At 47.1% G+C, this 24047-nt stretch overlaps 1 protein-coding gene across 10 annotated transcripts in view; it reads right to left on the bottom strand.

Annotated features, from left to right (window-relative positions):
* Positions 1-24047, bottom strand: part of SRGAP2 (SLIT-ROBO Rho GTPase activating protein 2) — a 253602-nt gene that overhangs the window by 9539 nt on the left and 220016 nt on the right. For 9 of the 10 annotated variants that reach the window (XM_037067162.1, XM_037067163.1, XM_037067160.1 and 6 more), the window contains exons 15-20: positions 20292-20369; positions 19229-19363; positions 17430-17535; positions 7607-7831; positions 3983-4062; positions 1311-1491 (exon numbers count right to left, since the gene is read on the bottom strand). In XM_037067162.1, the coding sequence (XP_036923057.1) occupies positions 1311-1491; positions 3983-4062; positions 7607-7831; positions 17430-17535; positions 19229-19363; positions 20292-20369 (805 nt within the window). Of the gene's footprint in view, positions 1-481; positions 572-1310; positions 1492-3982; positions 4063-7606; positions 7832-17429; positions 17536-19228; positions 19364-20291; positions 20370-24047 lie in introns of those variants that run through there. The other variant, XM_037067170.1, reaches the window with a different exon arrangement.

Here is a 24047-nt window from a genome sequence, read left to right on the forward strand (position 1 = left end):
CCTAAGGGCCTTGGGAGGGTTATTTAAATAAAAATAAATAATCCCGCTGAGCTCTGCAGGACCCTCAGCTCCTCTGGAGAGCTGGGTTAGGGGACACCTGGATTCGAGGCATTTGCCTTCCGCCCCACGTGGCCTTCCTGGGGGCAGCTGTGCTGGGGCCGCCTCCTGGAGAAGGAGGAGGCCAGTTCAGGTTGTGGTTTATCTGCTGAGGTCCTGAGCACTGCTGGGTAAGGGCAGTCCGCTCTGCGGTGGCTCTGGAGATGCTGGCGTTGAGGCAGGACGCTGCCACTCTGTCGTAGCACATCCAGCCCCGCTTAGAGCGTCCCAGCTGGTCCCAGGTCTCTCCACTGCTCTCCTGGCCCCTCTGGCTACTGATGACAAAGAAAGGCCCTTCTCCCCCATAATTCATCTTCTCTCGGTCTTGTAGTGAAGTCATAATGCTAAATTTGGGAGGGTCCTGTCCACACACAGATGGCCACCAGGTTTGCGATGTTAGCAACAGAGGGAGGATATCCCCGCAGAAGGAGCTGGGGAGAGGCTGGGAGGGTGTAGACTCATTCAGGATATCAACCTTTAAAAAATAATATTAAGGGAAGGACTAAAAATACTGACAGCATCATAACCGAAGGAAGTCAGGAACAGAGGCAGGGCAATGGGGCAGGGAGGCTGGCGTGGGGGCCATGGGTAAAGCCTTCCTAACAGGAGCCACTGCTTCAAAGAACAGGAACCAACTGACAGCCCATTCTGTGAAGTCTCTTGGGACCAATTCACGTTCCCTTTGTTCGCTGACATCCCTTCCCTTCTTCTCCCAGTCTTTCCCCAAGTCTACCTCATCTGGGTTACATGAACCGGGTCATTTCCACAAGGCTGCTTAAGCTAGATTTCTCCTAGAAAAGAAACTCGTCATTTTCATTTAAGTGAAAAAACACCAGCAGTGGCGTTTTTGGGGTGGGCATAGTTCTTTTAAAGAAAGAAAGAGGAATAAGGATATTTTCCCAATCCGATCTTTCCAGAAAGGAAATATGAGTGGTCAAATACTAACCCCTCATTATCACTCATCAGGCTTAAGTGTGGATGAGTGCTGACTGGCAAGCTTTTAAATGACAGTGGTGGCGGTGGCAGTGGAGCATGGCAAGAATAAAAAACAATTCTCTACTGAGTCTTGCTGTCCTCCAAGGAAGTATGTCACCCCAGCACTGTGTTGATGCCCCCTGGGGGCTGGTCTCCCTCATCCCCCTGTGGCTCCAGAAATAAAACCTCACTCCCACAGTGCAGCCAGGGACCCCTGAAGATCAGGGGGCCTAACGTACGTGTCTTGAACCACGATGTACTGATGGGGGATGAGTCCGTCGATGCCATTGTGCCGGCCTTCCCACCAGTCATCAGAAGCCCGTTGGTAAAGCAGCAGGGATGCCCCCTTCTTGAAGGACAGCTCTCGGGCTGTCCGGCCCACGTAGTCAAACTTGGCAATGGCCTCGATGGGCTCACACTCTGAGAGGGCCAGGAAAGAAGGAAACATATGTTGTTGGAATTCACAGACTCAGGAAACTGAACGGAAAAGCTGGGATTCAATTAGCTGAATGTACAGTGGTGGGAAGATAGCCTTACATGAAAAATGAGCCATGGATAATGTAAAAAGCAAGTAATTCCAGTGTAGTCTGTGTTATCAAACTGAAAGCACTTGTATGCCCTTCCATGCCTTTGTTCATGCTGTTCCCTATGCCAGGAATCCCTGTTTCTCTCATCTGCCTGATGAAGCACATGAGGTCACAAGTCAGATACCACTTGCTTCCTACAGTAACTTCTTTGGTGTTTCTATGGTTCTTTCAGACCAACCCCTTGAATTGACCTTGCCATACTGTATTTGTAAGCATCATTTCTCTTGATTAATTCCATTAATTACATAACATTCATCATACTGTGTTTTAAATAATTTATGTTATACATTCCCCCAGTAGAACATGAGGCTTTAGTTTCTTTCTTTTTTAAAAAGTATTTTATTTATTTATTTTTAGAGAGAGGGAAAGAGAGGGAGAGAAACATCAGTGTGTGGTTGCCTCTCCAGCACTTCCTACTGGGGACCTGGCCAACAACCCAGGCATGTGCCCTGACTGAGTAACCGAACCATGATCCTCTGGTTTGCAGGCCCGTGCTCAATCTACTGAGCCACACCAGCCAGGGATTAGTTTCTATATAGGGAAAGTAACTTGCCTTATCAACTTTCCAAGGAACAAAATTTGGAAATGTATTTTGGACAATATATGGAAAAATGCACATAAAAGTGACTTGAAAAATGAAAAGGGGTTTACAAATACAATGTGTTGTACTTCTGTGTGAGCTTCCATCTTGTCTATAAAAGGGGATTATAATAGTGCTTTTTACATGTAATTGTTATGAGGGCTTGATTTCTGGTTTTTTTCTTTTCCCACTGATTAGTAATTTAAAAAAATTAAAATTATTGGGACCATATTGTTAATAACAGTACATAAGGCTAGGTGTACAACTTTATAATACGGTAACTGTATACTCTATCGTGTGCTCACAACCTGAAGTCTAGTCTCTTTCTGCCCCCACATATTGGGCCCCTTTTTACATCCTCCCCCACTCTCTTTCCCCTTTGCTAGCCACCACTCTGTTATCTGCATCTAGGAGTTTGGGTTTTTGTTTGTTTAGATGAATAACAATTTGTAAAAGTGCTTAGGTCAGTGCCTGGCTCATCATAAGTGCTACGTGTGTGTCAACCATTGTCCTTATTGTCACCGTTATCTGTTCCGGACTGCACATGGAGGTCAGCCAGCAAGAGAAGGCTCCTAGAAACCTGACACTGAGATTTAAGTCAGATATTCTGAGTAGTGAGAGAGAAAGACCGCTCACCAACAAGCCTATGCCTAGACAGCCCTGGCGGGTGAGTCTGCTCCTGAACAGGCAGGGCCGACATTCCACTACGGGTAGCAGACCAGAGAAAGCCTTCTACACGTCTCTCTCAGTTCTGCACAGCCTCAAGGATGGCACGTGACCTCTCTAACTTAATTTTCTCAAAAACAGCAGCTCTCTGTCACCAGGGATTAGGACATAAGACATACAAAGCCTCTAGCAGTGGTGGGCACAAGGTAGGCCAATCAAGTTAAAATTTCCCCAGTTTACCTACTTCCCTCCCATAATATGGCAAATTATCATTCTGATCCATTCGACACCAGGATCCAAAGAAGCAGCCCTAATGTTTCCCCTTTAAAAGCTGCCTAACGATTGTAGAATTCACTGCAAGGCTGGGAGCAGGGAAGGCTCCGCAGATGCACTATTTCATTCTCACGCCCAGAAAATCTGAAGGCCCCTTGTCAGCTGCCGAGACTCCCAGAGCCCAAGTGATCCAGAAATGGGGCACAAAATGACTGGAAGGAGGGGGAAACGTGCTGGCTGGACTGGCCATAATAAATCGTGGGCACTGCCGAGGGGCTGCAGACGGCAGCTGTGCACTCCACCTCACCACACACACACCCACCAGGCCACAGTGCCGGCATGCCTTCACTCTGGAAAGGGTTGATTTTTCCAGTCCGCGGGGGTGAAAACGTGTGGCTTGGCCACACGCCCCCTCTGACTTGATTCTATTGGGTCTTTGGCCCTTAGCTTCTGTATGTCCCAGGCTTATTGCTTTTCAAGTGAGCTCTTTCTCACTTCCTGGTCTCCAGGTGCCAGGCAGGAGTCTGGGCTGTGACAGGAATTGACATGCTAGTGAAACAAGGAGCTGTTAGGTGGACAAGGGCAGGGTGTCGGGAGAAGAAGGCCGAGAGGCTATGGACTATCTAGCTCTTCACCTTTGGTCTGATACAGAGACCACTCCATTTGAGAAGGCGGGCTGCCTCTTCAAGAAAGGGAAGGAAGGAAGGGACAGCTCTCTGCTTGGCTTCAGGGGACTGCTGGGCAGGAAGACTCATCAGGAGCACAGGAGGGTTTACCCGGGGAGCCCTGCTGACCCCAACCGTACCGTCATCGCTCATGTGGTGCTCTGTGGTCACATCCTGGGTAGAGTCTTCAACCGAGGTAGTCTCTCCGTGAGGGCTGTCACTGTAACAGACGCAAGAAGTAATCAGGACCTCAGCGCGGGCTTACAAAGTTCCTGGGCCCTGCCCCACAGCTCTGACAGCAGGGGCGGGGGGCTGCCTTATGCTCTCCACATCTTGACTGCACACTGCAGACAAGTGCTAATAATGAAGGAGAAGGCCTCTGAGTTCTCTAGTCCAGCTTCTGCTACAAAAACTACTTGAGACAACAGGAACCCCTTGTGAACTTACAAATCTTTTCTAAAATACAGAACAACTCAACTTCTCAAGGGCTGTTTCTCTAGGTGAATTAGCTCCTGGCGGGAGCACGGTAGAAGAAAACACTAGGCTTTAGTATCAGATACAAGTGGATCCAGAAATCAGCTCTGACACTCGGTAACTGTGACCCCGGGCTTTATCTCTTTAAGCTTCAGCTACCTAATCTATAAATGGTCTGTATAGCTCACGGAATTGTTTGAGGGTTCAGTGAAATAAGAAGGGGTGATTGATAAGCAGCACTTCCTTTCCTTCTTTCTCATTTTATTTGATTTCTCTAGGCCTCTTTGTGGTTTAGTCTCTGTAGTGGTAAGAAAGTGGGAGGTGAGTCATCCAAATGAATGGGAAACAAGAGCAGGGGGAAGAAGAGTCTGCTGTGGGATGAGCTCTGCAAGACGGTAGGGGATGGAAGTCAAGTTCTTGAAAAAATTCACAAAGGCTAAAATCATCCAGGGCCGAGAATCTAGAATGACGAGAAAAGTCACCAGGAGTTGTTCTGCCTCCCGATTTCCTGGCCTGTGTAGTGTCAAAGGCTTTCTCCGGCATCTGGCAGCGATGAGTGAGCCCTTCCAAGTAGTTCCAGAGAAGCAACAGCACAGCCTCCGCCCCACTGCCTGGCCTCAGTTTCTACCTTTGAGCCTACACCTCTCCCTCCTCATGGGACGGGTCCCTCACCCCTAGCGAGTTCCTCGAAGACCAGACCAGTTCAGGACTCACACCACTGGGAGCAAGTCAGTTCCAAGAAGGTTCTCCAGACTCCAGAAAACAGTCTAGGGGACCACTAATAGGGATTTCGCTTGGTCAAACAATCTGGACACAATTTCTCACTGTTTTTTAGGCCTAAAAACCATCTAATGAGTTTGGTGACATTCTGGAAATCCGTGGGGTCCTAGGGGTGCAGATGGCAAAGGTTCACTTTTCCCCAGGGCTCTGAGCCCATCCATGTGGCCACCCACTATGGGGCAGTTCCTAACTTCAGAGTCTGGGATGGCTTGTTAAAAACCCATTACCTCACCCCCAGAGTTTCTGATTCACTAGGTCTGTCTGCACTTCCAACCAGTAAGTACCATGTGATATAGGTGCTGCTGGTCCAGGGACACCACTCTGAAAACCACTGCTCTAAGGTAATGGCAGGATGACGTATTTCAAGGTCCCTTCCTGCCCTAAACCATGTTTGTCTCATTGCACACCCACACCCCAGCAACACCCGTAGTCTCAGAGGTCTGGCATGCCATACGGCAGGCGATCCTAGGAAACTGGATCTAGCCTCAGGGCTGGTAAGTGTGGTGAAGTGGGACTGGCCTCTCCTCTCCAAGGTCGTGGGGAAGCCAGGTGGCCCAGTGCCCCCTCTTCCTGGCTGTTTTCCAGGATTCTTGGGCTCTAGCGCCCCTACTGCTACCCCTCCCTCACCTCCTTCATCAGGCTTAGCTCAAGGCACTGGCATTTCTCTCTCCCTCTAAAGGAAAGGCTGGGAGCATTCTGAGCGGGTGTGAATCCAGTGCTCAGATGGTCCCTTTAACCCCAAAGTCACTTACTCTTGATCCTCCCGTGTTTCTGGCCTGAGGCCCAGGCCTTCTTATCCAGTCTGTGGTAGTGATGGTCCCTGACTAATCTTGCGGGTTTTCCCAGAGGCTGCTAATAAATGTCGGACGTGTAACAAACAGGGGCCGAGGAGAACGCCTTGGAGAGAACCCGAGGAAGGTGCCCTCCCTGCTCCTGGAGCCACCGCTCCTCGCCTCCTGCTGGGGCTGTGTGCTCCGCTGGGCTGGGCCCCGGAAGCAGGACTATAAGGGGCCGCGAGGGGCTATGTCCTGGGATCAGTCCAGAGCCTGCAGCGGCTTGATATTTGAGAACTTAGGGCAGACTTTAGAAGGAAGGTAAAGCAGGAAGTGGGAGAACTATTCCACAACTTTCCAACACTCAGGAAAGGGGGAAACCGGCTCTCTAAGTCACAGGCACAAGGACAGCTCCCTGGAGCTCCTCAGCCAGTAGGCTGAGACCTGAGCAACCTCCCCGGTTCGCACCGACCATCTGTCAGTGGGAAAAAGCTTTCCCTCTGAGCTGGCAAGCTGAGGTCGCTCCAGCTTGGACCCAGATACTGGGATCTGTCTGCAGGACAGTGGAGAAGACTGAACCCAGGGGTGTCAGTGGTGTGTTTATGCTCACAGACACACGAGTATCACTTTCTCCACTCCCTGGGCAGGAGGTTCCTTCTGTGGGGAGCAGGGGGAAGTGTGGACCAATTGGCCTCTAATTAAGTAAACAACCTCCCTTGTCCTCCCTACCTCAGTCGATAGCAATGGGGCGGGCTGAATTGGTTCCAGATGTCGCAGTCAGATGGAATCCTATTTGGGCTGGCTTGCACTTTCAGCCCAGGCTGAAACACTATTTAGGGGAAGCTGGAGGTGGGGGGGTGGGGAGAAGGTAAAGGATGTTAGGGAGTAAAAGAGAGTTGCCTCTCTCTTTTAGTGGAAAAATGGCACCATAAGTGGTTTCCTGGGGGCAGTGGGGGGCAGTAGATGGCGCCCTGTGCTAAGAGACAAAGGATCAGGGTCGGAGCCCCTACCACTGGGGTGGCCTGAAAGACTGTCACTGGCCTCCCTGCACTGCAGTGACTTCATCTGTGAAATGGAAATAGTGAGTCGATATCTGCCTGACGGAAGGGTCTATGTGCCTTGGGATCCTGTCCTGTCTCTGCTACCAGGCCGGGGCACGGAAAACCTTGCCCCACAGAACTTAATCCCACGCCACGGTGAGACTGTGCCAGCTGGATAAAAATGGATCTCAGCCCTCTTTCCCTTCATGCATTTCCGAAGTCATCCTAAATGATCCTCTTACAAACTCAGTCAGCAAATTACGCCCCACATCTAAACCCTTCCCAATATGAAAGAAATCCCGTGGGAACCAGGACTGTTTCCATCACAAAGCACGGCACGAAGTGAGGGCCTGAGAGGCACTGGTGACTGATGAACAGCAGTTCCACACACAACTGTATGACATTTCCTCTCCTAGAGATCATTAATATTGCTAAGGTTATTGTCATTCTCTTTCAGAATGGCCCTCCACCACTCAGAACTCCCAAGAAAGAAAGGTGGCACGAAACGGCACTTATTCTACGGGCTGGGTCAAGGTGGGGCACTGCCGACTCCGTCCCCAGGTCCAGACGGCACGAAGAACCCGGGAGTGGGAGGCTGGGAAGATCTGAACGTTTCCCTTTGGTCCCTCTTGGCCCTTGGCCCTTGGCCAGGGTGCGCTGGTGACACCCTCCCCTCCTCCAGCCCAGAGCCCCCTACCAGTAATCCTCTGTGCTTCCTCCTCTGCTGTAGACAGGGCCCTCCAGCTCCCTGGGGTTTGGGAAGATGCTCTCATGCTGGATGATGATGGTTTTGATCAGCTCGTTCACGTGGGCTTGGCAGGACACCTGGTCATGGCCCTCAGGCACTGACATCAGCGAGGGTCCGAAGCAGATGGCGAGGTTGTAGGGGTCCATCATGTTCTCTTCACTGAACTGTGATAAGCTGGAGGAGAAGGGAAAGGGTGCAAGCTGGAAAGCATGCGCATGAATGCCCAGAAAACGCAGCCAAGGGCAAGAACAGAAGTTCCACAAATTGCCACCTGCTTTCCTGGGCATCACAGTCCTTCCAGAAAGTTGGCAGGGGGACGAGAATAACTACCAGGAGCCAGGTCACTGAGGAGCCAAGAAAAGCCAAAGCAAAAGTGTGCCCTTGCAGGCCTCACCCCCCTCTCTCTCCAGCTCCCCACTCAAATCCTACTTACCATCCCTCCCCAGACCTTATCCACCAAGCCCACCCTGCCTTGAGAACACGCCAGTCTGCAGATCTGGACACAGCTCCAACAGACCAACCCACTAAGCTGACAGGGCAGATGAAGACCCTCAGGCTGCCCTAGAAATAACAGGGTTAGAAGACACAGGCACTGTGCACTGTGTACTATCATGCACAGCAAAATAATCAAATTATTAGGGATAGTCGATTCTAAGACCAGGACTTGTTTTAAAAAAAATAGGTAACCAATTAGCTTTTATATTTCAACAAGCCAGTGGATTTCTTTCTGGAACAGCGAATGCAATTGTTTTTCATTTTCATAATATCCTCCTCTATCATTACATTCAGGATTTGTTCCAGAAAAGGTCCACATGCTGTTCAGTTTCTGCTCAGGCTTCCTCTGGGTGTGGTCTGACTTCGTTAGCAGGTATTCATTTATTCCGGGAGCTCCCTCTTTTCATCCAGCAGCTGCTTCAGCCACACCTCTAACCTTGGCCAAATACCCAAGCCCTTTGGTGAACCCCAGTTCACTGAAGTCTTTCAGGCCACCCTGGTGGCAGGGGCTCCAACCCTGATTCTTTGCACCTGGTGAGCCCCCACTGGTCTCTTTCTGTTGAGGCACCGGGGTGGGCCAGCTCTGGATATATCCCTCCTCCACCCTCTCCAGCCTGCAGAGCAGTGAGCTCTGCTAAGGAGTTCTACCTCCTTCAGGAGAATCAGCAGGAAGTCCCCAGCACCTGATTCTGCCAGAGCTTGAGAAGATACCAAGCCCTCTGATGCTGAACCAGACGCCCGAGACTTAGCTGTCTTCATATGGGTAGCTATGCTTCAGAATTGGGCAAAGTTTACTTCCAGTGTGTCCCACATCCAGATGCAAAGTACCAAGCTGGTCTCTCTAACTCAGTGGTTCACTCTCTACTGAATGGTTCTACTGAAGATTCTGGTTCATCCCCCACCTCCCTTAGAGAATGCCTGAGGAACATGTGAAATGGTACAGCGAATGTAAGTAACTGTCATGGGGAGAACAGTCAGGACTCAGAACCACCATCCTCTGGGACCTAGTCAAATGCAGGATGGGTGAGGTTATAGATCTCAGGGGCTAGACTGCTTTATAGGATGTCATTAAAAAGTTAATTTTACAATCCTTCTCCAGCTCCTGAGTTAAAAGAAAGTGGAGATTCAGAAAAGGCTGGGAGAAGTTTCTAAGTCTACCTCTCGGTTAAATAAAAACTGGGAGGAGAGACAGAGGAGGTGAGAGAGGAGGGAGGGAGGGAGGGAGGGAGAAGGGGAGGGGGGCACAGGGGGAGAGGGGCAGAGAGAGACTAGAAATCACCTTGGTAACCTCAGCAGGGACAACTGAGGCATGAGGTGCCTCAAATTGCAGCTAATCCCAGGTTGGCCAATTCCTGGTGTCATGGAGGGTCAAGGAGGAGGAAGGTTCTGTTTTTGTAGTGTGATCTGACAATATTTTGGCAACATGGAAGGAAACCAGTACTTTCTGGGAAGTCTGGTAGTCAAAGGAAAACAAGCGCTAGCCCTGAGAATCTCAGTCAAAGCCCTGTGAGAAATGAGAACCCCTGCTGAGCCTTCTAAGGCAAGGACTGCTTAAGTCATAGGCAGCTACAATAGCCAGGGACTAAGGGGACCCATCTTCATGGGGTGTAGTCTCACCGGTCTAGGTCTATTTCTTACTCCCATAAAATATGGACCAAGAGCCTCATCTTCCGATCTACAGTGGGAAGTTTAGGAGCCACAGTTCTTAACTTTTGGGGGACACAGGCTCCTTTAGGAATTTGACAAAAACTAAGGATTTTCTCCCCAGAAAAACTCCTATGTTTGCACATTCAAATACACACAATTTTGCATATTATGGTGCTAATGATCCTTGAAGACACTGAAGGCTGTACCCAGTATAAGACCTCAAACATGGGGTTTTTATTTTTAAGGAAATGCCTAAACTAAAATAACACTGGTAATAGCTCCTTCTTTAAAAACATTTTTTGGGTGTCAACTTATACATGCTATTTCCTCTAAGATTTGTGCTATATTTCCAGTTTCAGTCTACAACATTAGTGAATCCTCCTAATTGATTTGAACTCATTAGCTTTTGTGCAGCTTCAAAAGTTTCAGCATCGAGGCTGCGGACATAGGCTTTTTTGGGGAGAATGAAAAATCAGGATTGGTGTGAGACTCTTAGTTTTTTTTTTAAATCATGTACTATTCTGGACTTTTTATTCTTTAATGAGGCACATTTGCCTCTTTGGTTACATTTGAAAAGAAAAAACAAAATATCCCAAGAATTTTCAGGTCCAACAGACCTGGTTTTGAGTCCAAGCCCTGTTGCTTGCCGGTTCTATGACTTTGTCTAGTTCCCTAGTTTCTACACCAGAAAATGGGGCCACTGTGTTCCTCCTTTATGCGCTGTTGTGCAGAGTAAACGAGGTGATATACGCGACGTATTGAACACTTCGGCTAGCACACAGATGGGGTTCCACAGGTATTTTCTGGACTTGAAACATCCTGACTGCTGCTTGACACACGACCCTCGGCTCTCGTCAGGAACGGGTGGCAGGCCAGCTGACACCTGGCAGTGGCTGATTTGCAAGAGTCTACCCTCTCCTCCTGAGAGGCAAGATCTAATAAGCTGAAGGCTCTAGATCCCAAAATCAAAACTTTAAATCCTCAGGGAAAGCACTAAGCTTTGGACAGACTATTTTAAATACACGATATTTCACTTAAAAACCTTGAGCTTCCCAGGCCTCAGGGGTTTGATTTGGCAACAACCAAAAGACGATGGGTAAGATATTATGCATCAGGTTTGATTACGGGTTTGAAAAGAATAAAGAGAAACTGTATAATCTGCCGTGGCCCCAGGCAAAACGTGGGGCTGAGAGTCCATCAGGCCTTTAAAAGCTTTCACAGCGAGAGGCACCATAACTTCCCTCTATAAATCCACGATTTAACAGCCTTCCCAGACTTCCCAAAAGACCCCCTAAGAGACCAGAAGCAAAGAGTAGTTCTGCCGGATTCCTTCTGATGGTCTTGCAAAGGCACGCCCTCACTTGCCTCGCCCGTGCTCTGTGTTCCCTAACCTATTAGCCAATTTGCCTGTCTCCTTGTGTTCTGTCTGTCTTCCTATGCAGTGGATTCCGCCTTCTCACCTCAAGAATATCACTCCAGCAACTGCCCCGCTCACTCTCCTTCATCATCAGTTCTTCTCTGCTAGGTCATTCCCACCAGCACAGAAACGTAGTAATACCACTCATCTTAAAAAAGGACTTCTCTCTTAATCCCATGTCCACACCAAACTACTACTCCATTTCCTTCCTCCTCCATAATGAAATTCTTCGGGCACTGTCTGTACCAGCTGTCTCTGATTCTCTGACTCTTCTCCACCTCCTTTGCTACAGACTGAATTGTGCCACACCCCCAATTCCTGTGCTGAAACCCTAACCCCCAATACAGCTATATTTGGAGACAGGACCTTTAAGGAGATAATTAAGGTTAAATGAAGTTATAAAGGTAGGAGAGGTGTCTTTATAAGAAAAGGAGCCCTGGCTTGGTGGCTCAGTTGGTTGGAGCACCATCCTGTACAGCAAAAGGTTAAGGGTTCGATTCCAGGTCAGGGCACATATTTAGGTGGCAGGTTTGATACCCAGTTGGGGTACGTATGGGAGGCAACTGATCAATGTTTCTCTCTCACATTGATGTTTCTCTTTCTCTCTCTCTCTAAAACCAATAAAGCTATTCAGGTGGGAATTTATAAAAAGAGGAAGGAACAAAAAGGCAACGATACCCAGCCCCCTCTCCCAGTGTGGGCACAGAGGAAAGGGCAGGTAAGTACACACTGAGAACACTGCCATGTACAAGCCAGGGAGAGAGGTCTCACCATGAACCAGTTCCTTGCTGGAACCTTGATCTTGGACTTCCAGGTTCTACTACTGTGAGAAAATCAATTTCTAGTGTTTAAGCCACCTAGTCTGTGGTATTTTGTTATGGGAGCCCTAGAGGACTGACACCTTCTCCCCCTGCCCTCCCCTTCTTTATCTGATAAAATACACAAAGCCTAAGACTTGCCATTTTAACTATTTTAAAGTGCACAGTGGCTTATTGTATATTCAAAATATTGCACAACCATCATCGCTGTCTAGTTCCAGAACATCTTCATCACCCCAGAGAAAACCCTGTATGCATTAAGCAGTCACTCTCCATTCTCCCTTCCCCCGAGGCCCTGGTTAATGACCGTGACCCTGTTCTGGACATTTAACATAAATGAAATGATACTACATGTGGTCTTTGTGACTGGCTTCTTTCACTCGATAGGATGTTTTCGAGGTTCACCCGTGATGGAGCAGCACGTGTCAGTGCCTCATCCTCCTTCATGGCTGGACACTACCCTGCTGTGTGCACCTACCTACCACATTTTATTTCTCCACCATCAGCACCCTTCTCCCCCGAAATGACACTGCTGCTCCATCCAGACAACACTCCCCAGGGTCACCAGTGATATTTATGCTGCTAAATCATTTGTCAGCCCTTTTCTTAGTAGACCTGTCGGTGCATTTAACTGAGTTCTCACATCCTCCTTGAAATACTTCTCTTTGTGGCTTCTGGGACACTGTTCTTTCCCAGTTCTCCTTCTACATCATCACTGCCCACTGTCCCCTGCTCAGTGAGGTGTCCCCTGACCACTGTACATTAAAGAGCAAACCCATCATCCCCGCCCCTGGTGCTCTCCAGCCCCCTTACATGCTTTACTTTTTCTCTACAGCCCTGTTCCTCTTCCATATCATACGTGTGCTTGTCGGTTTTGTCTGTGTTCCAACAATAGAACACAAGCTCCATGAGGTCAGACATTAACTGTGTAGCACTCTTAGGTAGCCAGCAACTAAAACAGGGCCTGGTACCCAGTAGATGCTAAATAAATATGTGTTAAGTAAGTGAATAAATACATAAGCATCTATGAATCTCCAAGACAATCCAGCCACAATTCTACTTGTCCGACTCATACAGAAGCCAAAATGCTCCTCGTGAAAACCAAAACAACCCAGACAGAATCTTTCCAAACAGGGAGGCACTTGAGATTGGTCAGGCTTAGAGGAAGACTTGGCTTTTCTGGATAGCACTGAGCGCAGTTTTAACCATGAAAGAGAAACACCACCGAGTCACCTTTTCAGATTGTGGAGCAGAGTTTGAGGACCTAGAGCGGTGCTTCTAGGGCACAGGTGGCAAACCCAGGGCCCAGGGGCCGAACCCGGTCCTCCACCTGTTTCATCTGGCTCCACACCTCGTTTCTACGCAGCTGCAGTGCCGAGCTCCTTGCCCCTAGTTAAGGAGTAGTTACATTTACACAGTCCTAAGATTATATTCAGCCCTTTGAAAGCAACTGTGAGGCTGATGTGGCCCCTGGTGAAAATGAGTTTGACCAGCGCACCTCATTAAAATACAGATTATGATTCACAGGTCTCGGAAGGAGAGGAACTGAGATTCTGGGTTTCTAACAGTCTCTCAACTGATGCTGACGCTGCTGGTCATGCCTCTCCAGAAGGCCTTGTTAATTATCCTGTGTTAGCATCTGCATTAATTAATTATCTATTGCTGTGCAACAAATGCCCTAAAACTTAGCAGCTTAAAACTATAAGCATCTGTTGTTATGTCATAGGTATTATGGGTCAGGAATCCAGGTGCAGCTGGGGACCTGTGGCTCCAGGTCTCAGGAAGGTGCAGTCAGGGTGTCACCAACTGGGGCAGAACCACCTTCTGGTCTGTGGACCTCACTTGATTATCAAGAGACTAGAAGATGATTATTTCTTGAAATTTGAAAAAGGCAGGTTTCAGGAGGCATGCGGTGGAGTCAGCAGCAGTGAGAAGGAACTACCCACACGTGCGGAGGGGGGAGCTAAAACTCGCTGGGTGGTAGAAATGAGGTGAGTCTCACAGTCCCTGCCCACTGGTATTTACACCCTGGTGTAATTCCCTCTCTTTGAGGGTAGGCTAAAATTCGTAACTCGTTTCCAGTGAAAGGGCTATTGCAAACATGATGGGATGTCACTTCTGAGGTTGGGTTACACCAGACTGTGGCTTGTGTCTTGGGTGCTCTCACTCCTGTGCTCTGCACGAAGCCAGCTGCTACGCTGCAAGCAGCTCTATGGTGGTGAACTGAGAGAGGCCTCTGGCTAACAGCCAGCCAGGAATGGGGTCCTCAGTCCAACAGCCTTTGGGGAACTGAATGCTGCCAACACGACATAAGTGAGTGTGGAAGTGGTTCTCCCCCAGTCGGCGACACCCTCACTGCACCTTCCTGAGACCTGGAGCCACAGGTCCCCAGCTGCACCTGGATTCCTGACCCATAATACCTATGACATAATGATAGATGCTTATAGTTTTAAGCTGCTAAGTTTTAGGGCATTTGTTACACAGCAATAGATACTTAATTAATGCAGATGCTAACACAGGATAATTAACAAGGCCTTCTGGAGAGGCACGAACCCAAGGTTCATGCAGTGGGTTAGGCACTCTAAAATACACTAGTTTTAGACACACACACATTTACAAATAAATTTTCTTTTTGCTTCCTTGAGATTGAGGATGTGTGCAACACCTAAGACCAGAGCCTGAAATAAAGCACATGCACACCCAGGACCCAGAGTGATGACAGAAAAGGGTCCTGACACCTGGGACAGGAGCTATCAGCCAACTACCTACACCTGTCAGTAACTGCCACTCATCGCCTGTCAGCATCCCAAGGAGGTGATCTTCTTTCCCACCTGTGTCCTGCATTCCATTTATTTTAGGAAACACTGATTATTAATGCTACATCTTTTCAATAAATTAATCTTCTTTTTTAAAAAATATTTTATTTATTTATTTTTAGAGAGAGAAGGGAAGGAGAAAGAGTGGGAGAGAAACATCAATGTGTGGTTGCCTCTCACGTGTCCCCTACTGGGGACCTGGCCCCAAACCCAGGCATGTGCCCTGACCGGGAATCAAACCAGCAACCCTTTGCTTCATAGGCCTGTGCTCAATCCACTGAGCTACACCAGCCAGGGCTAAATTAATCTTCTTTAAATCAGACAACAAAGTAGAACAAAACAAAGTAATCATTCAAATCCATACAATTCCCATTTTCCCTTCAAAAGTGGCCATCATCTCTGTGGCTACATGGTGCTCACTCTACTGTTTCTTCCCTCCTGCAAACCCTCGCCCTCAGCGCCCCACTTCCTTTAAGCAGTAAGAAAACGTGGGGAAGAAAATGAGACCATTGTGTTTATACACACATTCACCCCAGGACCTTCCTACTCCCCACCTGTTCATCTACCACCGTGGTCCTTGCTCTGGGGAGCAGACTAGACTCACTTCAAGGGCAGGTAACAGTCAGTGAGGAGAAACAAGGATGTGGGCCTGAGAGTCATTACCAGAGCTCCCATCGCCATGAGCCCACACTGGGCAATATGCAAACACCCTGTGTGAGTCATGGGGGTTCTACACTCAAAGGCAGCGGTGGTGCTGAGTCAGGACCTGGCTAACGAGTGGAGCAGACACAGCCACGGGGAGGAGGCAGACTGCAAAGCCAACACCTTTGTCACTGCAGTGCAAGGCCAGAGCAACAGGGCTAAAGGACAGTGTGGGTGACACAGAAAGGCCTCAGGCTGAGGTCACTAACCCAGATTCCTAGAGTTAGGCCAACTTATAAGCAAGCTGAGGCTCATGAAATGGCCTCTAAACACACATTCATTTGAAGCAGAGACCAATCAACTAGGGAAACTTCATTTTTACAAAGAAATGTGTGCCCCTTGGTCTAACTTAGTTTTCTCTTTTTGATAGATTCACAGATCTAGAAAAACATTTCTCCGCTATATAAAAAACCATAAAGCAAGAGTGATGATAAATGACAACTGAATCCTGGGTATTGGGGTGTGCTGGGGAGCGCTGGGGTCTGTGCTGAATGGGGCAGGGCCTGCCTCATCTCGGCAGCAGTCCTTATTCCACAGGGAGCTGCTGCCTCGTGCAAAGGCAGATCCGGTATTGATGGATTTAAAAATGTTTAACAGAAGCTAGAAATCCAGATTTTTTTAAAAGTTAATCTGATATTTAAATGTTTCAATATTCTCAACGCATAGTGGACTGCAAGCAAACGCATCTACAGGCTTTATCTGGCCCTCAGGTTGCCCATATAACGCTTGGCCTAGGAGGTTGATGCTGGCCCAGAAGGAGGTGCTGCAGTGACAGCAGTGTGCAAAGACAGATGCCTGCAGGAAGGAGTATCATATGTCCTCGCGTGCTGACTTGGCTGCCACATGGGGACTGTGATGCCCCAGACAAGGACAAACAGCTTGGATGAGATGAACCACCCAAGCCCAAGGTCCCCTCAGACCTCTCTTCCAGTTACACCAACTTCAGGTTTCCCCGCTGAGCATCAAATTCCTATGGTCAGCTGTCTATTGAGAATCTCCCCTTGGAGGTCTAACAGGTACCTCAACTTAACATTCCCCCCATAGGCACCTTCTCTCGATTCCTTCCTCCAGACCTGGTCCTCCTGACTCCACAGATGGCATTACTACTTCCCTGTTGCTCACGTTAAAAGGCAGAATTCCTTTTGTTCCTCACACTTTACACCCTATCCATCAGGAAGTCCTGTCAATGCCATGTCAAAGTAGATCCCAAGCCTGACCCCTCTTCACCACCCTCCATCATCGCCTCCCCAGCCCAAGTCATAAGGACCCTGTCCAGCCGAGATGGCACAGTAACCTCTGAAGGGTCTCCCTGCTTCTCTTCACGGCCTTCTCTCTTACAGTAACTTTGCCACAAAGCAGCTGGTAGGTTTTTAAAGAAACATATTGAGCAGATCATGACACTCCTGCTTAAAATCATCCAGTGGCTTCCCAAATCCAAACCCATTATAATCAGGACTTGTTGGTCTTGAACATCCCAGTGGCTCCTTCCTTCATTTCGTTTGGGCTGATGCTCGTGGTGCCTCCTCAGAGGGGCCTTTTCTGACGCCCCCCTACAGTGGCTCTCCCTTTCACCCCTGCCCCAGTCAGACCCCTGCACTCCACTCCTTTACTTATGCTTCCTTATTTTTCTTCTAAGTACTTATTACTACTTGACATTTCTGCTATTATCTCTCCTCCTCTGGAATATGAGCTAAACGATATCAAGGCTTTTGTGTCTTATTTTACAATGTATTCTTACAGCTTACATCTGTGCCCAGCACATAGTAGGTATTCAGTAAACCTTTGTTCAGCTGGATGAACTGACACAGTTCCACATATAAGGTTCCAGTGGCTGAAGCCAAGGTCTGATCTGGCTGTTCACCGGGAAGTCTACTCACTGATTGAGGAAAGCAAAGAGGTATCTCATGATAATCAGGGTGGTTTTGGGCAGGACCAGGAGGACTTTCCGGATGTGCAGAGCTCTCTCCTGCAGGTTGTCCATTGCTGAAAAGGAAAAAAGCCATGTGTTACCCTCCACTGTGCCTGAGACCCCAGGGAGAAACAGTAAGAAGGCCCTTATGACCAACAGGTATAAGACAGAGAGTGGCCAGGTCAAGTTCACACAACACCGGTGCAGCGTGTTAGGGTTTCATCCCTGTGGCTTCTCGGGGTGAGGTACATGCTGGGCTTTAGACACTTACCAATGCAGGACTGAAGGTATAGGCTCCTTGGGCACAGATGGGGCTGGAGATATTCCCCAAGCAACTACCACCCTCTTATTAAAACAACCACAGACAAAAAACTGTCCATAAACCTGCTATGACTGGTTGACACCCAGCCTTGGAAGGCCTATGTGTGGGGAGGGAGAGAGCCTGGGCAGGTCCTGTCCTGCCCACTCTACACGTGTGTCACCTTATCCTCTGGGCAAGTCTGGCTCATCTGCTCCGCTCCCTGTCTAGCAGACGAGACAAATGTGTCCACAGACAAGAAATGGCTACCTCTATGTCAGCAGTGATATCTAGAAGACCTGTGGCCCCAGGCTAGTGGCCTCCATAATGGCCAGCTTCCCCACCCCCATAGTACACCTTGTGTATATATTATGAGTATATTTTTATAAAAAAGAAATGGGGAGCCCTCAAGGGGGGAGTTGGGCAGCCAAGGTATCTCATACTGTCTAGGTAGCCCCAGTCTATTTGAGACATTTTACCCAGGCCCAGTCTTAGAAAAAGACATGAAAACAGGGGAATGCATATATTGAATCACCCACAAAACTCATTTCCACTAGATTTCCACAAACAGCATGTCAAAAAATAAAATGAGAGATTCCTGAATGCTTTGGGGTCTTTTTCTCTCAGAATGACAGAGAAGGATAGTGCTCAGGGCATGTACCAAGTCAAACTGGAGACTCGGCTGTGAAGAGCAGAACATGGAAACTGGTCGATCTGGGGAAAAGGATCTTTTCTCCATTTCCAAGGCACTAACTTTTCTAGTCTCTGGAGCCACCATTCCAATGGGGTGTGATTCCAGGGTGACCTGGGATTAATCCAACTTCCCATGATTGTTTTCCATGGAAAACCAATGAGAGGATGTGCCAGTATGATGAAGTGGCCAGGAATAGCTCTCTTAGCCCCAAATTTTAGAGTAAGAGGCAAAGTAAGAGGAGGATAAAACAGACTATATCTCTGTGCAAAAATATATTGCCACTTTTAAATGTGAAGAGGTCCTTTATTCCTAGGAGAACACATATTAAAATATCTAGCCGGGAAGCCATGCCATGTTTAAAGCAACATGCAGGAAATATTTGCAACATCTCTGCTTTTGCCCTGTTTCATAAAAATCACAAGCACTAATGTGTAAGCTTTCAATAACTGAAAATAACTCTGTCTTATATATGAGTATAAACGTATTTGACTGAAGAAAGATAAAGCCCAGAGAAGCAAAGGAATTTCAGGTGAAGCAGGAAGAAAAAACCCAGGCATTCTGACATGTGGTTTTAGATTCTTAACTAAAATGTTATTCTTCCTCCTCCCCTACCAGGGGATGAAGGAGTGATGAGAAGGAAAAACTTCACTGGAGAAAAGGAATAAAGAAAAACATTATGGCAAAGCTTATAAGAAAAAGACCCATGGGAATTTCTTATCTGTTGCTACAAGGTGCTCTGGCCCAGAGGTAAGACTGAGGCCAGGATGGTACTTACTGACGCAGGCCATCAGGTCATGGAAGATGTCCTTGGGGAAGAGAGGGTGTTCCAGGCCCCGGAAGTAGAGCTTCAGGACACCAGCTATGGAGTCCATGTCATGGTCGTTCTGGTCCCCAGCCAGGGGGTCCTCTCCTGATAATAAGCAACCCCCCCAAAAAAAAGGGAAAGAGAGAATGAGGTACAACCCACAGGATGAATCAGAGGTGATGGGGGTAGGAGTGACCTATTCAAGTCCTTATCCCAGTCCATCAGCTCTCTGTCCAGCACAGTGGCCATGAGACAGGCAAACCAGAAACATGATAAAGCAAAGACTGCTTAGGCTTAGGGCCCCATGGGCCAGAGGAGAGGCACAAGAGTCTATTAGCTTAAATTCTCTTATGCCAGACTAGCTCAGGACACTCCCTGTGGGCGGAGGATGGGACATAGCAACTGGCGCTCTCATAAGAATCATGAAACCAGGCTGGGATTGAGCTCCTGGGGGTAAAAAATGAGGCCAGGAAGGCCGGGCCCTCTGCATAGCTCTCACTCTTCCTGGCCTGCAACAAAGGACACCTACTTACAAGAGAACAATCACGCAGGAGCTCCCTATGGAAATTTTCATATCAAATGTAATTAGATTTAATGATTGGACCAACCTCAAATTGAAACTATATATATCCATTATAGTGACGGAAATTGCCAAAGCTTGCCCATTACCTTAATAGCCCACAGAATAATAAATGGACTACGATGTACAGGAGCATTAGCCTTGATATTAGCTGCCACCAAGGGTTCCAAATGAAGCCATAAACCGCCCAGATACCACAGTTAACTTCTTGGGTTTCGGCAGATCATCCACAGAAGGCAAGATGAATGCGGCTGAGGAGGAGACAGCTGGGATGGGTGTTACCATCTCCCTGCATATCTAGGAAAAGATGTCTGCAAGGGAGCAGGTGCTGGGCTGGAGACAGAGGCAAGCTGGCTTCCTAACCTCTGGGTACCTCTCAGGGGAGAATGGGTGAAGCCAATATTCCAGGAGGCTGGCAGACACTTGGTCTTATCTTCCAGGCTGTTTCCTCACCTCTCTCAAAGGCGTTCTTGATGTCATTCACTTCCACCTGGGATCCCGACACCCGGAAAATCCCTTCATGCTGCAGTCCTGGAAAGTAAGGGAGAAGTGATCAAGGAGAAGAAAAAGCAAATCCACACAGCTGCATGCTTAGCTGCACGTCTATCTCTGCCAGCCTGTGTGTATTTAAGTGCCCTTTCTCTCTTCTTCAGGCCAAAGGAGAACACATGTGCAAGGATGGTAGAAAGTCACTGGAATGGCCACCAGGCATTAATCTAAAGAAAGGACTGAGTCAGAGACTTAAAGAAAGACATGTCTACACCTGGTTCCACTCTGACTCCTGGGGAGATGATGAGGCGAGTTCCTTCCCCAACCTTTGCCTCTGTGTTCCCATCTTCAAAGTGGGGAAGCAACCCTCTGGTACCTTCTTATCACCCAGGATCAGAAACTAGAACCTTGGGCACAGTAGGCAAGCCATTAGATACCATTGGAGTGTCGTAGGTCTGAGATTACAATGATTGCTTTAGCTGTTCTAACACTGTTCAGCTGCTCTAGGGCACAATGCTTTGAATACTTATGAAAAAGGGAGGACATGAAAGGCAAGTGGTCAGTTAACAGACAGAATTGCTAGGCACTGTGCTAGCCACTGGTTTTTAACTGTAGCTTTTCTCTAAAGACAAACATGCATCAATGTTACACTATGATAAGAACTTAGTAGACATAATCATTAAAAATGCATGTATGGTGATTGCTGCTAAGAAATGCGTTCATATAAAGAAATCAACTGGTTCTGAAGACAGTCATGTAAGAAAGGTAAAAGGTGACCAGCAATCCCATTTTCCAGATGAGGAGACTGATGAGTTATGAGCAGCCTTAGGATGCTTCGGTGGTAAGAACCAGTGCCAGGACGCAAACCCAGGCCTTCCGGCTGCAGTCGTGCACTGATTCCGACACCAGGCTGTGGGGCCTACTAGAGCGAAAGTGCAGAGGGGACCAGGGCCCACTTGTTAGTGTGAACACGGATATGGGTTACAGAGAGCACCGCACATGCAACTGCAAACCTGGTAAGGGACCAGAAAGCACATCCTTAGGGCTGGGCCCTAGGGTTGGACTGAACTAGCATCTGTAATCACAGCAGGCCTGTCCAGTTTTTCTCAGGAGTCCTGCGTCTCCATCTTGGGCATTTTGACAAAGTCTCTCTGTTATGGCACAATCCTTTGAAAATTGTGATGTCAAAAAAATCTCAAACAAACTTCTTTTCAGGAAAACAAAAGAATAAGGCTACCTTTTGCCCACCGTTTCAGAGCTACCCTCTCGGCGAGGGGTGGCTCAATTCTAACAGCTATACCTTTGAAGGTAAAGCACATAGGCAAGGACTGAACTCCTGAATCCCACTGAAGCAATATTGAGAAATAAGCAAGGGAAATTTACTGTATTTTGCCATGCATAATGTGTTACCATGTATAACACACACCCATGTTTTTGTGAACAAAAATTATTATACAAGAATTATTATACCCATGGTATGTAATCATTATACTCATGTATGATGTGCATCCTCATTTTTCTCTCAAAAATGAGGGCAAAAAAAGTGTACATTATACATGGCAAAATACAGTAATTACCTGGCTTGTCACAGGACTTGAGTTGCCTGCTCATTTAAGAGAATTTCCAGAATATTCTTCCAAAGAATAGGAAGCTTGATAAAACCCCACTAGTAACAGTATCATATTACCATATTAGTTACACATAGGATTAACATAATGTTTAATCACAAAATATAAACACAGAAACAGTCACACACCCAGTGAGGTGTCAGAACCACAGCAGGATATAAAAAAATGTCAACTGAGGGCCAGGCTGCTCAGTGTGTTCTAGCTGGTAAAGCCAACAACTTGCTAAGAGAGGTCATCTCGGTGCTTTTTGGTAAATTGGGGCCCAGGACGAGGAATCAGAGGGAGGTTTATTGGCAATCAGGCAGCAGGCCTGGGACACACTGAGGTCCCATTAGGTCTGGTTTGTTTCCCTTCGAGAGCCTATGCTTTAGAGGGACCATTCTGTGTTCTTGCTCAAAAGACAAAGGTTTCAGTATCTAATCTAAAGATTAGAAAAGTACAAACCTTAATAAACGGTAGTTTCCAGAAAGTAATGGGGAAAGAAGATGGCTTTTTATTACAATGCAGGTAAGGACCCATTATAATAAACTGACTGACACATCCATGATATTTTTCATTTTTTCTCAGTATAAAACCAATTAGACTTGGGTACGTTACTTGGAAATAGCACAGAGCCTCCCATTTCATCCTGCTGTTGGATCCAGCTGTCGCCAGGCGCTGCTCTCCTAGAGAACTCTTGAAATAACTGCCACACCACTACCTCCTGCTCCCCCTACTTTACCCCCTTCCCCTGAAAACGGTGGGGCTTCCGGTCCTGACTCAGTCTCTGTTGTTCCTTACGTTCCTTCTTCTTTACATCTTCCTGCATCCCCTGAACCCACCATTTACGGATGAGCCTCAGCTTTCTCATAATGGGGACTACAATATCTACTTCCCAGGGGACAAGAAAATAGTAAGAATGTGTGAATTCTAACATCTGCTAGATCACAAACACTTCAGAACTGACAAAAGTTATGGACCCTATCTCTATTAAGTGCACACACACATAAATTTTAAGCACAATTTTTAGGGAGCTCAAATACCTTGAGTCCCTATTTGGCAAAAGAGTTCAATTTAACTGAATAAATGTTGTTTTGAACAGCTATAATGTAGTAGGTCTTTTTCTTTAAATCAACAATATATTTATCTATTTCCTCAATCCTGGAATACATATAAAATGGTTTCAGAATTGCTGCCCCATGTCCCCATGATAAAAGTGACCATAGTAATACAGCTCTCTTTGCCTTTAGACTTACAGTATATAATCAAAATATTATTTTCCAAAGTGACTTATTTTCTTCCCAATGTCCTCAGGTGGTTGTGTTATTTATTTGCAATGCAGTTAGGTTTTTATTCCATTTGGGGTTTTATTCCCACCCTTGCTTTAAATTTTTTTAATTTATTGATTTTAGAGGAAGAAAGGAGAAGGGGGTAGAGAAGTGGAGAGAGAGAAAGAGAGACACTGATTTGTTGCTCCACTGATTTATGCATTCATTGGTAGATTCTTATATGTGCTCTGACTGGGGATCGAACCTGCAACTTTGGCTTATTGGGACAATGCTCTAACCAACTGAGCTATCTAGAAGGGCCCATCCTTGTTTTATTTATCTGTTTATTTATCTTTTAAGTATGAGGAACACTAATATAGTCCTAAAAGTCAAAATTACACAAAAAAGAACAAAGAGAGAAATGTCACTCCCCTCCCATTTCCCATTCCCCCACTCTTATCCTTTTCTACCATCTGTGTAGATAGGCAATAAAATACTAGCTTTTAGATTCATCTTTCCTGTACTTGTTGCAGAGTTGAGAAGATATATGCATATTTGTACATCCTCTTCTTTCTTGCATGAAAGGTAACATGACTTATTTTATCTTTTCAATTTTTTAAATTGATAGAGAGGGAAGGCAGAGAGACATCAATTTGTTCTACTTATTTATTCATTCAATGGTTGCTTCTTTTTTATTTTTTAATATATTTTATTGATTATGCCATTACAGTTGTCCTATTCCCCTTCATTCCCCTCTACCCTGCACACACCCTCCCCCACCATCCCCCCTTTCATTCATGTCCATGTGTCACAAGTTCTTTAGCTTCTACATTTCCCCTACTATT

This window comes from Sturnira hondurensis, unplaced genomic scaffold (genome assembly GCF_014824575.4).
Source record: "Sturnira hondurensis isolate 20B ecotype Veracruz unplaced genomic scaffold, ASM1482457v3 Scaffold0017082, whole genome shotgun sequence".
Taxonomy (NCBI): Eukaryota; Metazoa; Chordata; class Mammalia; order Chiroptera; family Phyllostomidae; genus Sturnira; species Sturnira hondurensis.